The 25,605-nt window shown below is 43.2% G+C and overlaps 1 protein-coding gene across 6 annotated transcripts in view; it reads left to right on the forward strand.

The window, feature by feature from the left end:
• LOC137618170 (cyclic AMP-dependent transcription factor ATF-2-like) overlaps positions 1-25,605 on the forward strand; it is a 150,808-nt gene that overhangs the window by 52,620 nt on the left and 72,583 nt on the right. For 5 of the 6 annotated variants that reach the window (XM_068348225.1, XM_068348230.1, XM_068348227.1 and 2 more), the window contains 4 exons: positions 9,603-9,714; positions 10,114-10,247; positions 11,801-12,000; positions 25,091-25,237. In XM_068348225.1, coding sequence (XP_068204326.1) covers positions 9,603-9,714; positions 10,114-10,247; positions 11,801-12,000; positions 25,091-25,237 — 593 coding nt within the window. The remainder of the gene's footprint in view (positions 1-9,602; positions 9,715-10,113; positions 10,248-11,800; positions 12,001-25,090; positions 25,238-25,605) is intronic. The other variant, XM_068348229.1, reaches the window with a different exon arrangement.

The following is a 25,605-nucleotide window of genomic DNA, read 5'->3' on the forward strand; positions in this document are numbered from 1 at the left end:
CAAAGTGTTCACCCTGATATCATCGTGGGCACACAGAATCGGCATCCGTCTCCTCCATTATCTGAACGACTGGCTGATCCTAGCAGACTTGGAGTCGACCCTTCTTCGACACCGAGACAAACTTCTGGGACTTTGCCAAGATCTGGGGATCATGGTAAATCTCAAGAAGTCCTCTCTGCTTCCTACTCAAAGACTGGTATATCTAGGCATGATCTTAGACACCAATCTCCACAAAGCCTTCCTATCAGACGACAGGATAGCAAGGCTGAAGAGGGTCGCAAGTCCTTTCCTCAGACGAGACGAACTCCCAGCCCAATTGTGGTTACGTCTTCTTGGTCACCTCTCATCTTTGGCCCGTCTAGTTCCCAATGGTCGCCTCAGAATGAGATCTCTGCTGTGGCGACTTAAGTCTCGGTGGAATCAAGGACACGATTCCCCGGACGTCATGGTCCCTATGGGGCCCGCGGAAGGGACGGACCTTCAGTGGTGGGTGACAGACGAGAACCTACGAAAGGGAGTGTACCGCACGTGTATTACACACGCTCGTACACTGTAACGTTATTTCTTATATTTTTTATAATCATTATCGCTCTTTCCTCACACTGATAACTTGTTCATGCCTGTATTTTCCTGCACCCAATATGTTTTGAGTTTTTCAATATTAAACTTACCCGATAATCATGTAGCTGTCAACTCCGTTGCCCGACAGAATTCTATGGAGGGATACGCCAGCTATCACAATACTAGAAGGGGGTGTACTTACCAGCGCCACCTGTGGCCAGGTACTCAATCATTTGTTGTTGACACCTCCTCAATTATTCCTCTGTCGTGCTTCCGGCTAGACGTTCTGGGATACGCTCATGGTCTTCGAGTTTATTCATGGATATTTGGTGAAGTATTCTCTTAGATTAACGGCTGTCGCATACTGGAATCCTTTTTATATTAGCTAGATAGCTTTTATATAAATACTGATTAACGGTTAATGAATTTTTGCTTGTTTTTGGATCACCCTTTGACTAACTCTTTGAAACAAGATGTCTGACGTTTCGCAAGCTCCCTCCCATAGACGATGTAGGTCTTGCAATAGGCGTATTCCGAAGGCCTCGGTAGATCCTCACACCGCTTGTTCTGACTGTAGGGACAGGCCCTGTCTATTAGAAAATCGGTGTGAGGAGTGCGCCGGACTTTCGGAATTGGATTTTGTCCGTCTTTTAAAATATTCATCTAAGTTAGAGAGAGGTAGAGTTAGGAGAATTCTTCTCACTCTTCTATGTTTTCCTCACCTCATGATCCCCTACCTTTTCCTACCCCTGTAGTGGCTACCCCCGAACCTACTGTGTGCCCTCCGCCTGATATGTCAACTGTTTTGCGTGCTATTCAGGCTTTAGGAGATAAAGTAGAATCAGTGGTAAGTGACCATGAGTCTCTGATGGCCGAGGTTAAAGAACTGAAGGTCAAGAGTGCAGTGGGTGGAAATAGTGCCAGTGCTGTGACGAGTGCTAGTGTCTGTGCAGTGCCAAGTGCTAGTGGTGCCAGTGTGGTGCGTGAGGATTTTTCTGTGCGAGCCAGTCGTCCTCCCAGTCCGGGACCTCTTGCAAGCTCCCATGCCCAGGGGAGAAGCAATGTCGAAGGGCTTAAGGGTTCGACAGGCCTTGTTAGGCGCACAGAATTATCCTCGGTGGTTGCGGGCGTGTCTTCCTTAGACCGTCACTCCCACCTGCAGACGATTGAGCCCGTCTTCTCGTCCGCTGATCTTCATGCAGGGAAGAAACGTTGGTCTCAGGTCTCGAGACCGCTTAAACGTAGAGTTCAGTCAGCGAGTGCTCAGCCAGGTTGTAGTCATTGGCTCAGCTCCGACTCGCCTCAGTCATCGGTCGACTGTACTCCGCCCAAGAGGAGTAAGGTTCTGCCTATACAGACCCCGACTGTGACTTTACCTCAGTCTGTTATCGTTTCTGCCGACCCCAAGTGGACCCTGCTTCAGTCCATGCAAGCTCAGCTTTCGGACTTGATGCGTGAGTGTCGGGCTGAGAGTGTTGCACCTCCTCCTCCGCCTACACTCCCTCCACCTGTTCTCGCTCCGCCTGTGCTCGCCCAGCCTGCACCTGCTCCGCCTGGTCGCAGCACCATCTGCCAGGCGTACGATGTTGAGCCACTTTCGGAGTTTGCTGTTCCCAGTGTTGTTCAGCCTCAGCCTTCTTTAAGGCAACCCTTGCTTTGGGATCAGGAGAGTTATTCCACTCTTCCTCCTCCTCCCCTTGCTGCTCCACCAGTGGTGCAACTCTCGGTTGGGGTACAACAACCTCTCCCCTCCGTGAGTCTGTCTGCTCAACCATCGCTGCAGCGAGCTCAACCCTCATCTAGGCAAGCTCCTCTACACCATGGACTTGCGCCTCAGGAGCCTCAGCTTGCGAGAACTTTACCTTGTTCTGCGCAGCCTCAACCTCTTCATGCTCCACTCATCTCACAGGAACAGGAACGGACTACTCCACCTCCGTCCTCCGCTCAGCTTGTGCAATCCTTGGGTTCAACTCTTGCTAGGAGTCAACCTCCTTCACCCATGCGCCTGCCTTCTGCTTCGTCTGTTGTTCAGCCTATGCAGTCTGAGCCTCAGGTTTTCCCTCAAGATGAGGAAACCTCTGTTATTGTTCCTACCCGTTCTGACTCTGCGGTTCAGCATTCTGGTCCTATCGCTTCGCTACCCTCTGCTGATGAAGTGTCGGATGATGAGGAGGCACACCTTGATCCCTCATCAGACGTGGAGGAGTCTAAGCTTTCTCCATTGTCTATTGATTTTCGAAAGGTCTTGGCTCTACTCAGGGAGCTTTACCCAGACCACTTCGTCTCTGCTGTTCCCCGCTCTCCTCCATCTGAGTTTTCGCTAGGCGTACAACAAGCTAAGTCGAACTATACTAAGCTTGTCCTAGCTAGATCCTCCAAGAGGGCTTTAAGGATCTTAGGGGAGTGGCTTCAGTCTAAACAACACCTGGGCAAGACTTCCTTCATGTTCCCTCCAACGAAGCTCGCTTCGAAAGGTTGCGTTTGGTATGCCACAGGGGAAGCACCAGGCTTGGGAGTACCTGCCTCTGCCCAGGCTGACTTCTCAAGTCTGGTGGACTCGCCTAGGAGGACTGCGATGAGACGCTCGAAGGTTTGTTGGACCTTCTCAGACCTGGATCATCTTCTGAAAGGGTTGTTCAGAGCTTTCGAAATGTTCAACTTTCTCGACTGGTGCCTGGGAGCCCTCAGCAAGAAAACCTCTCCTGCGGACAAAGACTCTGCCATGCTAATTATGTCCTGCATGGATAAGGCCATCAGGGATGGATCGGGTGAGCTAGCGTCGTTATTTGTATCAGGGGTGTTGAAGAAAAGGGAACAACTGTGTACCTTCCTCTCCGCCAGCATTACACCGTGCCAACGGTCACAACTCCTTTTTGCTCCACTCTCAAAGTTCCTCTTTCCCGAGGAGCTAGTTAAGGACTTGTCGGCTGCCCTGATACAGAAGGACACGCACGATCTTGTAGCCTCATCGGCTCGTAAGTCTAAGGTTACCACCTCTGTCCCCAAGACTTATCGCTCCCCAGTGGCTGATACCCCGGCCACTAGGTTCATACCGCCCTTTCGTGGTAGAGCCCCCAGCCGAGGAAGCTCCCGTCCAGACTCTCACAGGGGCAAGTCTAGGAAAGGACCCAGGACATCTAAGGGAAAGCACTGACTCTCAGATTCTCCAGACAACAGTAGGAGCCAGACTCAAGATCTTCTGGCGAGCCTGGGAGAAGAGAGGTGCAGACGCACAGTCTGTCAGTTGGCTGAGGTACGGTTACAGGATTCCATTCTGCCTCAAACCGCCTCTGACCACATCGCCCATCAACCTCTCTCCCAACTACAAAGAAGAGGACAAGAGGCTAGCATTGCAACAGGAGGTGTCGCTACTTGTGCAGAAGAAGGCAGTGGTTATAGTCCGGGACCATCAATCCCCGGGCTTCTACAACCGTCTCTTTCTTGTAGCCAAAAAGACAGGAGGTTGGAGACCGGTGCTGGACGTCAGCTCTCTCAACGAGTATGTCACCAAGCAGACGTTCACAATGGAGACGACCAAGTCGGTCTTAGCAGCGGTCAGACAGGAGGACTGGATGGTCTCGTTGGACTTGAAAGATGCATACTTTCACGTTCCCATTCATCCAGACTCCCAACCTTTCCTGAGATTCGTTTTCGGAAAGGTTGTCTATCAGTTCCAAGCCCTGTGTTTTGGCCTAAGCACAGCTCCTATGGTCTTTACTCATCTGATGAGGAATGTAGCGAAATTCCTGCACTTATCGAACATCAGAGCCTCCCTCTACCTAGACGACTGGCTGTTGAGAGCCTCCACGAGTCGTCGTTGTCTGGAGAACCTCTCTTGGACTTTAGATCTAATCAGAGACCTAGGTCTATTAGTCAATATAGAGAAATCTCAACTCATTCCCTCCCAATCCATTGTGTACCTGGGAATGGAGATTCAGAGTCGGGATTTTCGGGCTTTTCCATCGGCCCCCAGGATAAACCAAGCCCTAGAGTGCATCATGAGCATGCTGAAGAGGAGCAATTGCTCAGTGAGACAGTGGATGAGTCTCACAGGGACCCTCTCATCACTGGCCCTGTTTGTCGAGCTAGGGAGACTCCACCTCCGCCCTCTTCAATTCCATCTTGCAGCTCATTGGGACAAGGGCTCGACTCTAGAAGCAGTCTCTATCCCTATCAACCAAGAGATGAAGACCACTCTCCGGTGGTGGAAGCACAATCTCCTTCTCAAGGAGGGTCTATCATTGGCCATCCAGACCCCCCATCTTCATCTCTTCTCGGATGCATCGGACTCGGGCTGGGGTGCGACCTTGGACGGACGGGAATGCTCAGGAGTATGGAACAAGGAACAAGGACTACTCCACATCAACTGCAAGGAACTGTTAGCAGTTCATCTTGCCCTGTTGAACTTCAAGTCCCTCCTGCTAGGCAAAGTGGTGGAGGTGAATTCAGACAACACCACAGCCTTGGCTTACATCTCCAAGCAAGGAGGGACCCATTCGAGGAGCCTTTACGAGATCGCAAGGGACCTCCTCATTTGGTCAAGAGGTCTAAACCTCACACTGGTCACGAGGTTCATCCAGGGCGATATGAATGTTTCAGCGGATCGCCTCAGCAGAAGGAATCAGGTCATTCCCACGGAATGGACCCTCCACAAGAGTGTGTGCAACAGACTTTGGACCTTGTGGGGTCAACCTACCATAGATCTGTTTGCCACCTCCATCACCAAGAGACTTCCGCTTTATTGTTCCCCTGTTCCAGACCCTGCAGCGGTTCATGTGGATGCTTTTCTTCTGAACTGGTCCCATCTCGACCTGTACGCATTCCCTCCGTTCAAGATTATAAACAAAGTTCTACAGAAATTCGTCTCGCACGAAGGGACACGGCTGACGCTGGTTGCTCCCCTTTGGCCTGCAAGAGAATGGTACACAGAGGTACTTCAATGGCTAGTCGACTTCCCCAGGACTCTACCTCTAAGAGTGGACCTTCTACGTCAACCACACGTAGACAGGTTGCACCCAAACCTCCACGCTCTTAGACTGACTGCCTTCAGACTGTCGAAAGATTCGCTAGAGCTAGAGGCTTTTCGAAGGAGGCAGCCAGTGCGATTGCCAGAGCTAGAAGAATTTCCACTCGTAGAGTCTACCAGTCTAAGTGGGAGGTCTTCCGAAGCTGGTGTAGAGCCAATTCAATATCCTCTACCAATACCTCTGTGATCCAAATAGCTGACTTCCTTCTTCATCTTAGGAATGAGAGATCCCTTTCAACACCTACGATTAAAGGGTATAGGAGCATGTTGGCCTCAGTCCTCCGCCACAGGGGTTTGGACCTGTCTTCCAACAAGGACCTTCAAGACATTCTCAAGTCTTTTGAGACGTCTAAAGAACGTCGTCTTTCCACTCCAGGCTGGAATCTAGACGTAGTCTTAAGGTTCCTTATGACATCTAGGTTCGAACCTCTCCAGTCAGCTTCCTTCAAGGATCTTACCCTCAAGACTGCTTTTCTCGTTTGCCTTGCAACAGCTAAGAGAGTCAGTGAGGTTCATGCCTTCAGCAAGAACATTGGTTTCACAACCGAATCAGCTACATGTTCTTTTCAGCTTGGATTCCTAGCAAAGAACGAGCTTCCTTCACGTCCTTGGCCTAGATCGTTCGAAATACCTAGCCTCTCCAACATGGTAGGTAACGAACTAGAGAGAGTTCTTTGCCCTGTCAGAGCTCTCAAATATTATCTGAAGAGGTCTAAACCTATTCGAGGACAGTCAGAAGCCTTATGGTGTGCCATCAAGAAACCCTCGAGACCCATGTCCAAGAATGGGCTTTCGTACTATATAAGGCTTCTGATCAGAGAAGCACATTCTCACTTAAAGGAGGAAGACCTTGCATTGCTGAAGGTAAGGACCCACGAAGTAAGAGCTGTAGCTACTTCGTTGGCCTTTAATAAAAACCGTTCTCTGCAGAGCATTATGGATGCAACCTATTGGAGGAGCAAGTCAGTGTTGCATCATTTTATCTGAAAGATGTCCAGTCTCTTTACGAGAACTGCTACACCCTGGGACCATTCGTAGCAGCGAGTGCAGTAGTAGGTGAGGGCTCAGCCACTACATTCCCTTAATCCCATAACCTTTTTAACCTTTCTCTTGAATACTTTTATTGTTGTTTTTATGGTTGTTACGGTAGGCTAAGAAGCCTTCCGCATCCTTGGATTTGGCGGGTGGTCTATTCATTCTTGAGAAGCGCCTGGGTTAAAGGTTTGGTAGAGGTCCTTTAGTAGGGTTGCAACCCCTTGTACTTTGGCACCTTTGGGTTGATTCAGCCTCCAAGAGGAACGCTGCGCTCAGTAAGGAAGACGAACTTTAAATAAAAGGTAGAGTAACGGTTCTATTCGACTTCCTTACCAGGTACTTATTATTTCATTGTTATTTGAGATAACTGTTATATGAAATATGGGATACTTAGCTATCCTTTAATCATGTACACTGGTTTTCACCCACCTCCCTGGGTGTGAATCAGCTACATGATTATCGGGTAAGTTTAATATTGAAAAATGTTATTTTTATTAATAAAATAAATTTTTGAATATACTTACCCGATAATCATGATTTAATCGACCCTCCCTTTCCTCCCCAGAGAGAACCAGTGGACCGAGGAATAATTGAGGAGGTGTCAACAACAAATGATTGAGTACCTGGCCACAGGTGGCGCTGGTAAGTACACCCCCTTCTAGTATTGTGATAGCTGGCGTATCCCTCCATAGAATTCTGTCGGGCAACGGAGTTGACAGCTACATGATTATCGGGTAAGTATATTCAAAAATTTATTTTATTAATAAAAATAACATTTTTGTACCGTTCCTGACTTATGTCAGGCAGAGGAAGTATTATGACGTACAATAGTTGATGATGTTCCGTCCCCGATGTCATCAGGTACCTTTTATGTCATGAATCAAGAAGGCCTGTGCTGTATATAGCTTCTTTGCGTTGAAGTTGTCATACCTTTTTTCTTCTTTATCTTCATGTATTTGATCAGACGGTAATGGTAGACAAGAAAGGAAAGAAAGCAGATTCTTAGACAAAGACAATGGTGACCCAAGATGTGACATGATCAAGGATCGTATCGTACAAGAGATTTATTCTTCAATTTCCCTTAAAAAGTAAACAAAGCAAAGCAAAAGCACAATGGTTTCTAACAAATTTGGAATGTATTTCAATTTAGGGATTATGACTGAAGATGTTTTTGAGGAGGCCGTAGAATGTTGTAATTATTATTGGGGTTGTATTAGACTCAAAATATAAACGTTGTATTTGCTGTAAATTTTAATCATAATATTAATTAGGAAAGTTATTACATGTGACTGTATGAAGTTATGTGGAAACAGGTAGGTTCAGTAAACTTTTTAATATTAGGTGAAGCTATTACTAGATCAAACTTCTAAATTCTATGAGAATAATGTGGCTTTGCTAAAATCCATTTCAATTAGTAATTGGCCACATTATGAAATTATAAATCTGACATAATTAAAGCAAATTAGATATACAAATGTTTTTAAAGTTTTTATTTAAGGTAGTATCACCTTATTCTTTAATCACGCACAAACATGATAGAACACTATCATTGAATTACTCCTCTTCCTGTTCCAGGCAGATCAAGATTAGATATAAGGCAAACATTGTGCGTACCAAAATTTTGTGAATAAATCTTGGACACAAATTCATAACTAAATACTTTGAGTATTTTCTTCATATCAAATTGACTTTATCTATACCTGAAAATGTTAAAAATACTTTAAATGAACTGTAGTCATGGAGGTGATGTAAAGTTATGAGTAATATTTCCATAACTGTTGATACTAGTATCATTATTAATACTAGCTAGCCTACAACCCTAGTTGGAAATCAGGATGCTATAATCCCAAAGGCTCCAACAGGGAAAAATAACCCAGCAAGCAAAGGAAATAAATTACTAAAGTAGTAATACGCAATTAAAATATTTTGTGGACAGTAAAGACATTAGATTAATCTTTGATATATAAACTATAGAAACTTTAAAAAACAAGAGGAAGAGAAATAAGATAGAATAGTATGCCCGAGTGTACCCTCAAGCAAGCGAACACTACCCCAAGACTGGAAGACTGTGGTACAAAGGCTATGGGACTACCCAAGACTACCCAAGACTAGAGAACAGTGGTTTGATTTTGGAGTGTCCTCCTAGAAGAGCTGCTTACCATAGCTAAAGAGTCTCTTCTACCCTTTCCGAGAGGAAAGTAGCCACTGAACAATTACAGTACAGTAGTTAACCCCTTAGGTGAAGAAGAATTTTTGGTAATCTCAGTGTTGTCAGGTGTGAGGACAGAGGAGAATGTGGAAAGAATACTTCAGTCTTTTTGGGTTGTGTAGGCAAAAGAAAAATAAGCCATAATCAGAGAGAGATCCAATTTAGTATAGTCTGTTCAGTCAAAGGACCCAATAACTCTCCAGCGGTAGTATCTCAACAGGTTCTTGGGGACCTGGCCAATCTACTACTGTAGTACTTTGGAAGACTTTACTCTTATGAAGGAGACCCTTTGTGATTACTTTCCTGCATCTGTGCCTTCTCAAGTGAAGAATGATTATCTGAGTTGACCAATCCATTCTTATTCTATCTTTTAATGGCTATTTTTATGTAAAAATCCATATTCTGGAGTGTAGCAGGAGTACGGTATTATATTTATAAAGCTAAACAGTATTTTAATTTATTATTGTGAAATTTTTAAAGGTCTCCATTGTTTGGATAATTTTTCTTGTGCCTTGATCCAAACTTTGCTTCCAATTTCATCTAAATTTGTTTCCTTGATAGGTTATACTTGTTCTCTGACTACTGCCAAAAATATAGTGTATGGTAGGCAGTTACAGTACAGCCAATTTTAATACAATACATATTTATTCTGTATTTTTAAACTAATCTATTTAAACTTTTGATGAATTGTGTATATGAACGTACCATAATAATACAGTAAGGGCTGAAAAGGAGAGCTCAAAGTAAATTTTTTAATATCTTTCTTGACAGAGTTTTACCAATGAAGATCATTTAGTGGTGCATCGTCGGCGTCATGAAATGCAACTCATGGTAAATGGGGATCATCAGACACCATCTCTAGTCAAACATGGATTTTTCATTGGTATGTACAGGTATTGAATTCAGTAATGAAATAGCTATTTTAAGACCTTGGCTATTTGTCAAGTATTCATAAAAGGATGTTCATACATAATTATCTGGCCTTTGATATTTGTTAAGTATTCATCAGAGTTTGATTTTGTAAGTTGATTGGTGATTTGTATGAGAACTTTCAGGTAAAATTCTATTTTATCCTTCATTATGTTTAATATGGGTTTTTTATTTATTCAGTATGAGATTTTGTATCTAAGGTAGCTGTTGGTGAAAATGTTTCAAGTTATTAGGGTTTTATTACATTAATCTGAACTGGTATGCTGTTGTATTAAATTTTCATGAGTAAAAAATCTATAAAATTTTTAAAGATTTTAAAGAGGATCTTATCAGTTTGAAATAATTTTTCTAGATCAGACTCCAACCCCAACAAGATTCTTGCGTCAGTGTGAGGAAGTAGGCCTCTTTCAGGAAATAAGCCTCAATCCTTTCGATGAACAGTTTAGAAGAGCATCTCTTTTGAGGTCACAGCACTCAGTCACGGAGGTAAGGTTAATTTTCATGATTTAATAGGCATGACTTTTATTTCGATATGTAACTGCGCATGTGTTTATGAAAGGATCCTGACTTTGGAATAAGGCCTGATCTATCCAATATTTTTGTCCTAATCTCTCTCTTCTTCCAAAGTAAGGTGGTGGCTAATACCAAGTCATATTGGTCATAGATGTGCAAAAAATATTATAAATATACAAAATCAGCTGTTGGTGAACAACAATTGGGGCTGCTACCAATATTGTTACACATTCGGTCAAGATACTGTAATTGTTTTCTCGATTATGATGGATGAATGTGAAGTTGAAGTGGACTGATGGTTTCAAATGCTTATTTGTTATATTCCTCTCTGCCCTTGAAGAGGTGCAAAGTAGTAATTATCACTCGCTTGAATACAATGGCTCAAGTTTTCATTGTTCATTAATAAGTACAAAAAAAAGAGCGTATTGTTAGCATATTCATCAAAATAAATTTTTCATAGGAATAAGTAAGTGTTACAAAAACATACATGACAGATTTTCATATTTTTTATAAAGGTTCTTCATGAATTATACATTCCTAAACAAACCCATCAGCTTAATTCTTAAGAGATTCCCTTCTACATACTGTACATTAACCCTCTGGTGATCCGATAATGCAGTGACACATGGAATTATTTATTGCCTTAAGTGATCCGATGAAGCGAATTGTCATGTCATACGTAACTTTTTTCGTGAGAAATTTGGTGTAAATACGCGTGTCATTCAAGGAAAACAAAACTCATGCCATTTGTGGGCAGATGGTTGAGAAACATGTGGAGCCTAAAGGAAAACGGATAGTAGCAGCACATGCGTGGCAGGCCCATGCTGATTTGCAGTGTGACCTATTTTTTTTTTTTTAAATATATGCTCGTGGAAAAAATTTGTGTATATAAATAATTGCAATACAGTATACATGTCTCATATATGATAAGAAAGCCCATTCTTTGTACTCTTACGTGGTTCATAAAACAATATAAAAGCATTAACGATTCTATACATAAAATGTTATCGTAAAAAACCTACAACAAAATTACAAGACTTACTCCATTATCTAACGGTGAATTGATCAATATTTTTCTTACAATATATATATTTTTTATTTATTCATTTTATTTGAAATTTAATCGGCTTTACAGTGATGTCTTTAATTTTTTCCTTGTCTTTATTTGTTATGTTGTGACAATGAAAAATGTCAACATAGATAGGTTGGAAAATCTGAAATTTTCGCTCTGAAAAAAAGAAGCTCTTTTTTTATTCATTTACACACCACTTGATATGTTTATTGGAAAGAGGTTGCATCTACGTGAAAGATCTACAATTCTACACAATTTGCATATTATAAATATCCTCAGACATAATTACTGCATTGTGTTTTCATGTAGATTAACTTCTCATAAAAACACAGTACTTGCTTTTAAAGGTTCATTGTCAAGGATATAGTCAGCAACCCTAATTTATTTTTAGTCTTGCTCATTATAATGCACTATATTGTAGTGGACTAGCCTTTAATTGAGACCTTTCCAACAGGTAATTGGAGGCAATGCCGGAGAAAGCCTCAACACACCAAGAGTTTTACCACCAGTTGATTCAGATGAAACAATATCCTCCACTTCACGTGACGATATATCAGGAACTTCCACTACAGCTACTTCTGTTAATTTGACACGTAGTGTAACACAATCTGGTGTGAATCAAGCAAATTACACCCGGCCTCAATCATCAGCAAGGTTAGACTTGAATACATTTTTTACAGTTGTTGTAATGGTACGTATGGTCTGTAGGTATTATCTCATATTTTCTTACTTTTGCTTTAACATAATTTAAGAATGTTGTTCATGCATTACAGTAAGTCCCTTTAATAAGAATGAGTAGCATTTCAAGAGTGGGTTATCAATTTTAGTATAATTAAGCTGTGTCTAGCTCATAATTCCCAACCCTCTACTCAACATTGTTTTTGTGCAGCTAATATTAGTACTTACAGAGGATCCCACTAACTCTAGATAGTAGGTTGACCAGGGCACCAGCTACCCATTGAGATACTACCGCTAGAGAGTTATGGGTCTTTTGACTGGCCTTTACATATTCTCCTTTATCCTCATACATCTGACAACACTGAGATTACCAAATAATTTTTAAATATAAAACTTACCCGCTGGTTATATAAAAGAGCTGAAGTCCCTGACGCCAGGGCAGAAAATTCAAATCTCGCGCTATCGAAGATACGCCAGGTGTACCAACCGCACCCTAGCGGTAGAACAGGTGGAACTACACACCAACTCCAGTTCTTCTCTCTGCCGTCATAGCTGACTGACATACAGAAGTTCGCTCTCGTGTTTTTACTCTCTTGGGAAGTTGTTTGGTGATGTACAACGTTCTTTTTTGAGTTTAAGCTATCGTTGATTAATTTTCCTTGGTTCTTATCTTGAAATCTTTTTGTTTGAGATTTTCTTTATTGTTTTTTCCCTTACTTTTTGCTTGTCGGTCTCTCACGTTAACTTTAAAATGGCCGACTCCTCCCCTGCTCAGCGTAGGTGTGTTAGTGAGGGTTGTCGTACACGACTTCCTAATGGATCTATTGATCCTCATTCTATTTGTGTAAAATGTAGGGGTAAATTTTGTTCTTTAGATGATAGGTGTAATGAGTGTCTTTCCTTAACTAATGATGATTTTGTTACTTACGATCGTTATGTTAGGAGATTAGAGAGAGATAGAGTTAGGCGTAGTTCTTCCCGATCTGTGGATAGAACCTTACCTAATTTACCTGTTCCTAATCCTGTTCCTTCCCCTGTGGTGGTAGATCAGGAACCTACTATGAAGGACATGTTTACTGCTATTTTGTCTCTTGGTGAGAAAGTTGAGTCCTTAGCAGCCGATAGAAATACTATCTTTTCAGAGTTAAAGGTATTGAAAAATCGTGATCCTATCGGAACTGTGGAAAGTGTTTCAGTGTCTGATGTGGTACCGAAGAATCGTGACTCTCTCGGTGTTGTGACAAGTGTTGATAATGTGGTTAGTGTTGCGGAAGGTGCGTCGACTCGAGTGTCTGATGTGGTACCGAAGAATCGTGACTCTCTCGGTGTTGTGACAAGTGTTGATAATGTGTTTAGTGTTGCGGAGGGTGCGTCGGCACGATCTTGTCGTTCACCTAGCCTTAGACCTCTTTCGAGCTCTCGAACCCATGGGAGAAGTAATGTCGAACGGCTTAAGGGAACGAGAAGCATCATCAATCGTGCAGACGTCCCCTCGAACGTTCCTGTTGCCGTAGCTCAGGTCGTTCACCCTCATCGTAGGAAAGGGGAGGTTCATACGTTATCCCCGTCTTCTGATGAAGGGTCGGGGAGTGAGATCTGGCGGCGAGCGTCGAGACCGCTTAAACGCTCCCATGTTGATTCACAGCGTCGGGAATCGCCTGTGCGGCCAGGATGTAGTTCGTGGGGTTCACCGGAACGTTTCCGTTCTCCCAGCGCTTGCACTCCGGCCAAACGTTCGGATCACCGTGTTCGTGCGGATATGATTCCTTCCGATTCGGACCTTGTAACTATTCATGCACCTCCTCTTCCATCGGATTGGCTTTCTTCCCCTGAAATGCGTGGTGACATTAGTGCGAATCTTCCTTCTAGGAGTTCTGTTGATCCGAAATGGACTGCGCTTTTGTCTATGAAGGAACAACTCTCGTCGTTGATGGATTCTTATCAACCAGGTGTTGGCGTTGTGTCTGGGCGTTCGATGTCAGACCAGTTATCGCACAAACGTTCGATGGTATATGGCCTTGACGAGTTATCACTTAGGCGGTCTCCCATTCACAGTGTTCAACGCCAGGTTGATTTTGATGAGTCGCGTCAGAGAGTTTTGGTTGACCAGTTTGCGTTTTCTGTTCGCGGGGAAGAGCATCGGCGTCGACAAGTGGACGAGACGCGGCAACAATTTGAAGTAGTGGATCGCCCGCGGCAACAACTTTTGGACGCGGCGCGTCAAAACATTGGTTTACAGCGGCGACATCCTGACTACTTTGATCGCTCGCAGCAACAGTCCTCGGACTTTACGCGACCTCGCGGCGATCTTCAACAGTTACCTTCTGATTTCAAGCGTTCTTCTGTTCAACAACAGTTGAATTCTAAGCGGTCTAAGCAGTTGTTGGTTGAGGATGATCGTCTACATGTCCGTGTTTCGCATCAATCTACTTCTACTTCTCCCCACCAAATTGACTCAGATGTTGGCCTTGACAGGCAGTCCCATCCAGACGTTGTTCCTTCGGTTCAGGCTGCAGCTGTTGCTGCACTGCCAGAAGACGAACCAGAGGAAAAGTCGGATGAGGATAATCCTATTGAGGAAGTCTCTGAGAATGAGGAGGAGAAGCATTATCAGCATGCTGTGGACCTTCGCAAGTTTATGCTTATTTTGACTGGAATTTTCCCGGATTCTTTTACCCCTGTGGCCCCTCGTTCTCCGCCTTCTGAATTCATCTTAGGTAAAGCTACTAAGGTTCCAGTTTACACCAAGATGGTTCTTTCTCGATCTTCTAAGCGGGCCTTGAAGTTAATGGGTTCTTGGTTGGACTCCAAGAAAGCTTTTGGCAAGACGGCCTTTGCCTTTCCTCCCGCTAGGTTAGCCTCTAAATCTAGTGTGTGGTATGAGACTGGTGAAGTGTTGGGCTTGAGTTTTCCTTCTTCTGCACAAGGGGATTTTTCAAGTTTGGTAGATGCTTCTCGTCGTCTTGCCTTAAGGAAGACGAAGATTTGGTGGTCCATTCCAGAGTTCGACCATTTGCTTAAAGGTCTTTTCAGGGCCTTCGAAGTTTTTAATTTTTTGGACTGGGCTTTGGGGGCTTTGAGTAAGAGGGTCTCTGATATGACGGAAACGGACACTAGTGGTTTGGTTCATTTGATGTCCTGCTTGGACAAAGGTGTGAGAGATGGCTCCAACGAACTTGCTGCCTTGTTTACAGCTGGAATTCTCAAGAAAAGGGCCACGATGTGCTCCTTCCTCTCCGCAGGAGTGTCTCCCTATCAGAAGACAGGCCTTCTTTTCGCACCTTTGTCTAATTCTTTATTTCCTCAGGAATTAGTGGGCGAGGTGGCAACTGCTCTCACTCAGAAGGCCACACATGACTTAGTTACTCATTCGACTAGGAAAGTTTTGCCTCCGTCATTCTCCTCTCGAAAACCTAAGGAATCTTCTTCTGGGTTTCGTCCTCAGTCCTTTCGTGGGAAGCCCTCTGGGAGAGGCTCTTTTAAACCAGAAGGAAGGAAACCTAGAGGCAGAGGGGGCAAGTCCGGCCGAGGTAAAGTCTGACTGCCCTCTCCTTCAGACAGCAGTGGGGGCCAGGTTGACTCACTTTTGGGAGGCTTGGGAGAGGAATGGAGCGGACCCCTGGTCCGTCCAGGTGTTAAAGGAAGGCTACAAGATCCCCTTCCTGACCAATCCTCCTTTAGTCACAGATCCAGTGGATCTTTCGCCCAAATACAGAGAGGGTCCCAAGAAACAAGCCATGCTTCTACAGATGTCTCTTTTATTAGAGAAACGAGCAATAGAGGAAGTGCAAGATGTTACGTCTCCGGGGTTTTACAACCGCCTTTTTCTAGTACCCAAGAGTTCCGGGGGGTGGAGACCGGTTCTGGACGTAAGTGTGCTCAATGGTTACGTCCAAAACTCGACGTTCACCATGGAGACTCAGAAAACAGTTCTGGCAGCTGTGAGGAAGGACGATTGGATGGTCTCTTTAGATCTTCAGGATGCCTATTTCCACCTTCCGATTCATCCCAGCTGCAGACGTTATCTGAGGTTCATGGACGGAAACAAGGTCTTCCAGTTCAGGGCTCTTTGTTTCGGACTTTGCACGGCTCCTCTATTGTTCACCAAGATCATGCTGAACGTGGCAAGCATGCTGCATTCGAGGGGAATCAGGGCCTCTCTGTATCTGGACGATTGGCTGATAAGAGCCTCCTCAGCCGATTGTTGTTTGAAGGACCTCAAGATGACTTTGGATCTCTCCAGAGAACTGGGTCTCCTGGTGAGCTCGAAAAAATCACAACTCATTCCATCCCAGGAGATTCTTTATTTGGGGATGGAGATTCACAGTCGGAGTTTTCGGGCTTTTCCGTCGTCGGTGAGAATCCAAGCAGCCCTCCTAAAAGTACAAACGTTCCTGAAGAGAGATCTTTGCTCCGTCAGAGATTGGATGAGCCTTCTGGGGACTCTCTCGTCGTTAGAGAAGTTCGTGACCCTGGGGAAGTTGTTCTTGCGTCCTCTTCAGTTTCATCTCAACCGCCATTGGAAGAAAGGGGACAGCCTCGACAGGGATTGCATTCCCATCTCGACTTCCATCAAGTCTCATCTTCAATGGTGGAACAACGAGCCCAGACTGAAAGAAGGCTTGTCTTTACTTCAGAGGAACCCAAACCTCGTGTTGTGTTGCGACGCCTCCAACTCGGGGTGGGGAGCCACTCTAGAGAAGCAGGAACTTTCGGGGACTTGGACGGTGGAGCAAACCTCTCTCCACATCAATCAAAAAGAGCTTTTAGCTATTCATCTGGCTCTCATCGGCTTCGAAAAGCAGATCAGGGGCAAGGTAGTCCAAGTCAATTCGGACAGCACGACAGCTCTGGCCTATATTGCGAAACAAGGCGGGACCCACTCTTGGCCTCTGTTCGAGATTGCAAGACTGCTCCTCATCTGGGCGGAGGAAAGGAAGGTGACTCTTTTGACGCGGTTCATCCAGGGAGTCAACAATGTGAGCGCAGACAGACTCAGCAGGAAAGGTCAGGTTCTCTCCACAGAATGGATTCTGCACCCGGACATCTGCAAGAGTCTGTGGCGGTTATGGGGTCGACCTCTCGTGGATCTCTTTGCCACCGCGAAGACCAAACGACTAGAGTGTTACTGCTCTCCGGTTCCAGATCCCGAAGCTTTTCACATAGACGCTTTTCTGATGAACTGGTCACACATGGAGGTTTATGCCTTTCCTCCGTTCAAGATCCTTTACAAAGTGATTCAGAAGTTCGTTTCACACGAGGAGACCAGAATGACACTGATAGCTCCGTTCTGGCCGTCAAGGAGCTGGTTTCCAGAGGTACTGGAATGGATGGTGGATGTCCCGAGAAGCCTTCCCATGAGACCCGATCTTCTCAGACAACCTCACTTGGCCCGAAATCATCAAAACCTCCGAGCTCTACGTCTGACTGCCTTCAGACTATCGAAAAACTCGCTAGAGCTAGAGGATTTTCGAAGAAGGCAGCCAAGGCAATTGCAAGGGCAAGAAGGTCTTCAACCATCAAGGTGTATCAGTCCAAGTGGGAGTTGTTCAGGGAATGGTGTAGAACTAACGCGATTTCCTCTTCCAGTACATCGCTTTCCCAAATAGCAGATTTTTTCTTGGACCTTAAAACTAAGCATAACTTCTCGTCATCAACTATTAAAGGTTACAGGAGTATGTTGGCGACGGTTTTTCGACACAGGAACCTAGACCTTTCTGATAATAAGGATCTACGAGATTTACTTAGGTCTTTTGATACGACCAAGATGATTCAAACGGCCCCCATCGCCTGGAATTTGGATGTTGTCCTTAAATTTCTCATGAGTGACAGATTTGAGCCTTTACACTCGGCTTCATTTAAGGACTTAACCTTGAAAACCCTTTTTCTAGTTACCCTCGCCACTGCGAAAAGAGTTAGTGAAGTTCACGCTTTAAGCAAGAACATTGGTTTTCGGAATGGGAAAGCCATTTGTTCTTTGCAACTGGGGTTTCTGGCCAAGAACGAAAACCCTTCTCGACCATGGCCCAAATCCTTCGAGATTTCTAACCTTTCGGATTTGGCTGGCGATGAATTGGAAAGGGTTCTCTGTCCAGTTAGAGCTCTACGGTGTTATGTGGACAGAACTAAGAATCTGAGAGGTAACTCAGACGCTCTGTGGTGTGCAGTTCGGAAACCCTCGATGCCCATGTCCAAGAATGCCTTGTCTTTTTTCGTTAGATTGTTGATTCGAGAAGCTCATGCTCAGTGTGATGAGTCGGATCAGAGGCTCCTCAAAGTCAAGACACATGAAGTCAGAGCGGTAGCGACTTCAGTGGCCTTTAAACAGAACCGTTCTCTGCAAAGTCTGATGGATACAACATTTTGGAGAAGTAAGTCTGTTTTTGCATCCCATTATTTGAAGAATGTTCAGACTCGCTATGAGGACCTTTTTACGTTGGGTCCTTTTATAGCTGCTAATGCGATAGTAGGTGAATGATCTACCACTACGTTCCCTTTTTTCCTAATACCCCTTTTCTATCTCTTGGAACTCGTTTTTTATGGTTGTTTGTGGAGATTGGGCGTCAGTCTTCCGCAATCTTTGATTTGGCTAGGTGGTCAATTTGTTCCTTGAGTGCACCCGGAACAAGGGTATTGGTTGAGGTCCTGTCATGTTATAGGTGTTTGTACCGTTTGACAGCTCCTAGAGATTTTCAGCCCGAGTGGATTACTGGATCTCTTAAGGATAGCGGACGAAATGAGGCAGAGTATCATTGCTGTCAGCTTCCTTATCAGGTGAGAACTGCTTAAGTTTATTGTATGTAACCCTTAAGTGAATTTTCTGTATGTAGCTGTCTCTGACCCGCCACCAAGGGGTGTCAATCAGCTCTTTTATATAACCAGCGGGTAAGTTTTATATTTAAAAATGATATTTTCATAATAAAATAAATTTTTGAATATACTTACCCGCTGGTTATATAAATTTAACACCCTCCCTCCTCCCCTCTAGAGACTACCTATGGTATGGCTATGAGGCATGGAAGAACTGGAGTTGGTGTGTAGTTCCACCTGTTCTACCGCTAGGGTGCGGTTGGTACACCTGGCGTATCTTCGATAGCGCGAGATTTGAATTTTCTGCCCTGGCGTCAGGGACTTCAGCTCTTTTATATAACCAGCGGGTAAGTATATTCAAAAATTTATTTTATTATGAAAATATCATTTTTCTTCACCCAAGGGGTTACTGCATTGTAATTATTCAGTGGCCATTTTCCTCTTGGTAAGGGTAGAAGAGACTCTTCAGCAGTTCTTCTAGGAGAAGGACACTCCAAAATCAAACCATTGTTCTCTAGTCTTGGGTTGTGTCATAGCCTCTGTACCATGCCTTGGGCTAGCGTTCTCTTGCTTGAGGGTACACTCGAGCACACAATTCTATCTTATTTCTCTTCCTCTTGTTTTGTTAACGTTTTTATAGTTTATGTAGGAGATATTTATTTTAATGTTACTGTTCTTGAAATGTTTTATTCTTCCTTGTTTCCTTCACTGGGCTACTTTCCCTTATTTCCTTTCTTCACTGAGCTACTTTCCCTGTTGGAGCCCCTAGGCTTATAGCATCCTGCTTTTCCAACTAGGGTTATAGCTTAGCAAGTAATGATAATAATAATAGCGAGCTGACCTATATATGTTCTAAAGTTCATACTGCTATTTGTACATATTAATACACTTTTAGAAAGGAATTTAATTTATTTCTGGATTAATTTTTATTTTTGATTCATTGTGCATAATTTCTCACAGGCTTTTTGAAAGTTCTTTAGTTGAAGCTTGTTTTTTAGAAGACAAACTTCTCTACCAAGTTCTCAAATCAAAGCTTCTTATGTTGGAAACTTACATCTTCTCTTTAAAGGTTCTCAAGATGACATTTTATTACTGCTTCTCTTGAAAAGTTCTCTAATTGAAGCTTATCTAGGATATATTTCTTTTTTAAAGGTCTAAAGTTGAAGCTTTCTACCTATTGGATTTTCTTCTTATTTTATAAGTTCGCCAGATCAGGCTTCCTATTTAGGATATATTCCTCTTTTAAAGTTCTAAAATTTAAGTTTTATTACTTCTCTTTAAAAGTTCTCATGGTTAAGCTTATTATCAGGGGGCTTGCTTCTCATAAAATTATCAGGGGGCTTGCTTCTCATTAAAAGTGTTCAAGTTGAAGATTCCTATCTAGGAGACATGCCTTTTTTTATTTCTAAGTTTTCTAGTTGAATGTATGTGAACTGGGATGCACCTATACAGATCAAGACCTCTTGAACACCAGTGGAAGCGGCCAAGCAATGAATCCTGTACTGGTACGGCAAGATATGATGACTAAAATGGAAATTTCTTATCTAGGAGACTTCCTTCTTATAAGTTCTTAGGTTGAGGATTCTTTCTGAGAAACTTTCTGTAGTTGAAGCTTTTTGCCTTAGGGACTTCTCTTTACAAGTTCTTAAGCTAAAGCTTCTCATTGATGGTACTTCTCTGTTAAAGTTCTCAAGTTGAAACTGAGCAAATTAACTTCTCTTTAAAAGCTATCAAGTTGAAGTGACATACCTGGAACATACTTCTTCTCTAAAATTTCTTATATTGAAGCTTCTTCTCGAAGTGACTTGCTACTTCTTTGAGGGGACATAATTTATTCTTTTCTTTATAAGTTCTGAAGTTGAAGCTTATCAAATGAACTCACTTTTTTCTTTAAAATTTCATTGTTCCGACACTCGATGCAAACCATACGTAATTTATAGCGATTATCTTTCGGCGAAGCTTGAAGACTATCCAATAGACTTTTAAGCGAGGTGGCAACTACTGAACCCGCTAGTTAGCAACGGGTAGTGGGGGATGCCAGCTACCCCATTCAGTCACACACCAGTGTGTCTAAACCACTTTCTCTTTTGGCTTAGCCGAGATTGGATGTCTCCGTTCTCTGCCTTGCAAAAGACTTTGCCATTATGCTAACTCAGCTTCTTTCTCTTTTCAGGTGTGCATGTTTCTTCTTCCTGCCGTCGTAATGCAAACCTGCCCAGGAACTGAAGGACACTTGTGGTACCTCCATGTCCTCCACCGAGACCGACCCACGTTCGTTGTGTCCTGGCTGCCGTGGACAGCGATGGGACCAGGGTAACATCTGTGAGGAGTGTTGGGAGTTGTCTTCCTCCCAGTGGGAGAGGTTTGGGCGACGGCACAAGAAGTGGTCTAAGAGAGATTTCTCTAATTCGGGATCTTCCTCAAAGATAAAGAAACCTCAGACCTCTTTCTTGAGCCCCCGATCTCTTCCCGAAGCTCCTGCTTGCTCTGTCTCTTTTGAGCATTGGTCGAGTAGGAGCATTTACCAGCTAACACCAGGGCAACCCTGGGATTCTGGTGACAAAGCTGCCTCCCCTAGAGAAGCAACTTTGCCTCTGCCCTTGGGTGAGTCCTTCTCTTTATGTGATGTTATGTATGTTTGGTCGTCGCCGGGGAGCATGGCTGCCTTCGAAGGACGTTCTGTTAAGAGCCTCTTCAGTGGAGTGGCGAGGGTAAAACCTTCTCCTATGTCCTCCGAAGTAGAAGTTCTTTCTCACACGCACGCCGTGGTCATGATCGTCACTTGCTCGCTTGTCGTTCACCAGCCCTTGCAGGCTCTTCTTTGGCGCCTGATCACTCTACATCTCGTGATTGTTACACTTCAGCATGCCGTTCACTAGCTCTCCCTTTGTCAGCTTGCCCTTTGCCCCAGGTTGCTGCTTGCCAGCCTGCCACGTTACATCTCGCTGCTTCCTTGTGCGCCACACTTCATCTCAACGTTTGCCAGCTTGCCATTTGCCTTCTCTCCGCTCACTAATCTCCATCTCGCTGCTTGCCAGCTTGCCAATCTCCATTTCGCCGCTTGCCAGCTCATCATTTACCTGTTCGCCAATCGCCAGCCCTCAGATTTCCAGCTCATTAATCGCCAACGTGTTGCTCGCTGTTCGTCAGCTCGTAGCGTCACTCGTCAGCTCGTCGAACTCCTTCCCGCAGGTCTCCGAGACATGATCGCTTCTCTCTTATCTTCTGCGCGCGATCACCACGATTCTATGCCCAGTTGGCTTGATTCTGCGAGCGATTCAATTTCTCCACCTCGACAGCCCCTTGGACATGCTTCGCAGAACATCAGCAACTGTTTCAGAGCAGCCTGAACCTTTTACATCTCCCCACACTATTCTCCCACTCTTTTGTTACTACTAATTTGCCTTCCACCAATAAAATGATCAGACATAACGTTAGCCATACCCCTAAACATGTGCACTTCTTTCAATCTTCCAAACATTCTTTTAGTTGTCAACACATAATCCATTAATGCCCTTTCTACCACTCTTCCATTGGCCACTCTTACCCATGTATACTTGTTTTTATCTTTCTTTTTGGAAAAGCTAGAACTTAACACCATCTCTGACTCAACACATATCTACCAGTCTCTCCCTACTCTCATTTTCACCTGGTATGCCATACTTCCCAATGACACCTTCTACCTCTGCAGCGCCCACTCTAGCATTCAAGTCACCCATGAGAACTACATGATTCCTTCTACACACCTACTTAATTTATTCCAGAACTCATTCCGCTCTTCTTCACTTTTCTCACAACCTGGCACATACGCACTAACAAAAGCCCAACATTCCCTACCCAACCTAACCCTTACCCACATTAATCTAGATGATATCTCCTTCCATTCCACTACTTTAGCTGTCATCCATTCACTCAGCAATAAAGCCACACCCTCTCTCGCTCTTCCCCTTTCAATCCCAGACACACTACCAGTTACTTCACCAAACATCACTTCACCCTTCCCTTTTATCTTTGTCTCACACAAAGTCAATATATCCATCCTTCTATTCCTAAACATACTTCCAATCTCACATCTTTTGCTCTTTATCGTACTACATCCACGCACATTCAGACACCCCAAAACTAGAGTGCAGGGAGCAGTCACTCTTCCCCCAGCTCCACCTCTTTGATGTCTCACAGGAGTATATAATACAGGAGAGGGCGTTCCCAACTTCCCAGCCCCCTCGTTCCGTCCCTTTAGGTCGCCTCTTGTAACACCCAGGGATACGGTGGTGCTATTCTAATTGTTTTTATGCCTCAGCAACCACAGGGGGCTTAGATCATGCTTTTTCTAAACATGACACCTAAGACCGATACCAATGCTTTCTTTGTTCCATCGCTGATCATAATGAACAAACGAACGCATTTACACATCTGTGTATAAGTTGGCTTTTATAGCAAAAGATATCTTACCAAGTATTGGTTATGTAATATTGTTATTATTAATGTTGTCTTAATTTATCCTTAGAAATTCAAAATCAATGAAATGAGCAGTTTTGTATCATGTTTTCCTAAAATAGCACTGCCTAAAACTGAAAACGATTTGTGTACGTTTCATCGTTGATCATAATGAACAAACATAACGAAAAAAACGCCTTTTCTAAAGGCAATTTTGGGGTTTGCCCTTTACGAGGGGTTATCCTTTGCACAAGAATATATGGTGTTTGAAACATGAAATATAGACTTTCTCCTAGGCAGAAACATAGTAATCAGAATTTCCAAAATTAGAAGTGCTCCTTAATGCATTCATTTTTAGCTCTGTGGTGGTGTGTAGTCAGTCCAGCTCATCTTATTTTGGTAATGCATTTAGAGGAAAGGTAGAATGACGGGCTCTTCTTTTTCTTTTCTTCCACTAACTTGGGGATGAAGTTATACACTGGATCTGACATCGATGTTAGAAAGTTTGATTTCTGAGCCATTCTTATTAGACTGTATCTAAGTAGTTCTCCCTCTTCCTCTCATTACAAAAGGGAGAATGGTGGAATGGATACCTATCCATTGGCCATCTTGTGCCAGGTACAGCGTTTAATTCCAGACTGCATCTCCCCTTTGAGTGAAAAAGATTCCTGTACCAGGTACATATCCAAGTACTGTCCAGTTCCTGTCATCCTACTCATCCATATGATGGGCTGAAAGGAGGTTGCTGGTGTCATCCCCCTTGCTCCTGTAGGGACCAGGGAGGCTGGCCTATTCCAGAGAAGAAAAAGAACCAACCAGTTTGGTTCTAAGGGGGAACTTCTTACCCACCAATAAGTGAGTTCCTCTTTTAAAGGACAAAAGGTTTGTATACATGTAGGAACAAATAAAAAGTAATTTTTATATTTCCCAGCTATGCAAGCCTGAGTCCTTTTAAGGTAAAGTTTGAACCTCGACCACCCCTCTGTCCTGAGCTTAGGGTCAAAAGTTGAGAGTTTTTTGACTGGGTAGTGGCTGGGCTACTTGCCGACACCCACCATTCATTAACTACCTCATTAACAATTTTAATGGCTGTTCCAACTTCACTGAAGATATTCCCTCTCACATATTTTAAATGACTCCGGTTTGTATAGCTTGGAAAACTTACATTTAAATCTTTTCTTTAAAAAGTAAAGTACATGTACATGGCTATATGTCAGCAAGAAATAGTTATGACATTAAAATAAATTATATATAGATCTTGACTTCATTACCAGAAATCAATTGCAGTACTTTTTTTTTTTTAATAGAATTCTCTTCAAACTTATAACAGATAGGGAGATCAGTTTTTAGTATTTGCATCCTACTTTTTTTTTTATTAACAGATAGTACATAAGATATTATACTGTTATTAATTATAGGCTCTCTTATATCAATGTAATTATTCAACAAATGTGTATGTAGAATTTAAGTCCATTACCATGCTTTTCACAGAGTACAAGTCAGTTTTCACTCTGTTAGACAGCTGGCCCAGGGACTGAGAGTGAACCACTTAGTAAAAAGAGGAATGGAAAATATACTGTAGAACCTTTGGAATCAAGTATAAATAGTTCTCATTAGAATTGGGCCCATTGCTTATATTGCTTTATCAAATAAGTAAAGAGCTTTGTTTTGAAAAAATGCAATTTTACCTGGCATATTAGAATTATCTTTTTTAGACCAAGAGAGTACAGATGGCTTTATTATTTCTGGTTCTTCTCAGAATTATTTTTAGAGCTCATTTTGAATTTTCAGTTAATTGATTGGTTAATGTTGAATTTAGTTTCTGCAGAGTGGAGGAGATAGAAGATGATCCTTTGAAAACGGAGAGCAACCCCCGTCGTTTGTCTTTGAATGTCACTTCAGCCTCAGAGGCTGGACAGAATACTGGTACAGTGATATCTACACCAACTCCAGTGATTACAGCTGGGTAGGTACTGCCATAATTTTTCAAAGTTTATCTCAAAGTTTTGCCATAGTTCTTTTTAAGTTAGGCACAATGTTTTATGAAGTGTTAATAGATCTACATTACTGTATTCTTATAAAATATTGAAAATGTACTCATACATGTATAGCATATATGAAATTTAATTATCTACAAATCTAGCAGTTTATCATTAATAATAATGGGTGAGACCTTAATTAATACTATATTCTCTTGATAACCTGGGTTGCCAATCACATTTTATTTGTATTTTTTAACGAAAGAAAAGTATTTAGAGTTTTCTAAATCATTAGACTTATCAAACTATTAGATAGTTATTGTGGTAGCCTAATGGGAATGCACCAGCCTGGCAA

This window comes from Palaemon carinicauda, chromosome 24 (genome assembly GCF_036898095.1).
Source record: "Palaemon carinicauda isolate YSFRI2023 chromosome 24, ASM3689809v2, whole genome shotgun sequence".
NCBI classification, from domain to species: Eukaryota; Metazoa; Arthropoda; class Malacostraca; order Decapoda; family Palaemonidae; genus Palaemon; species Palaemon carinicauda.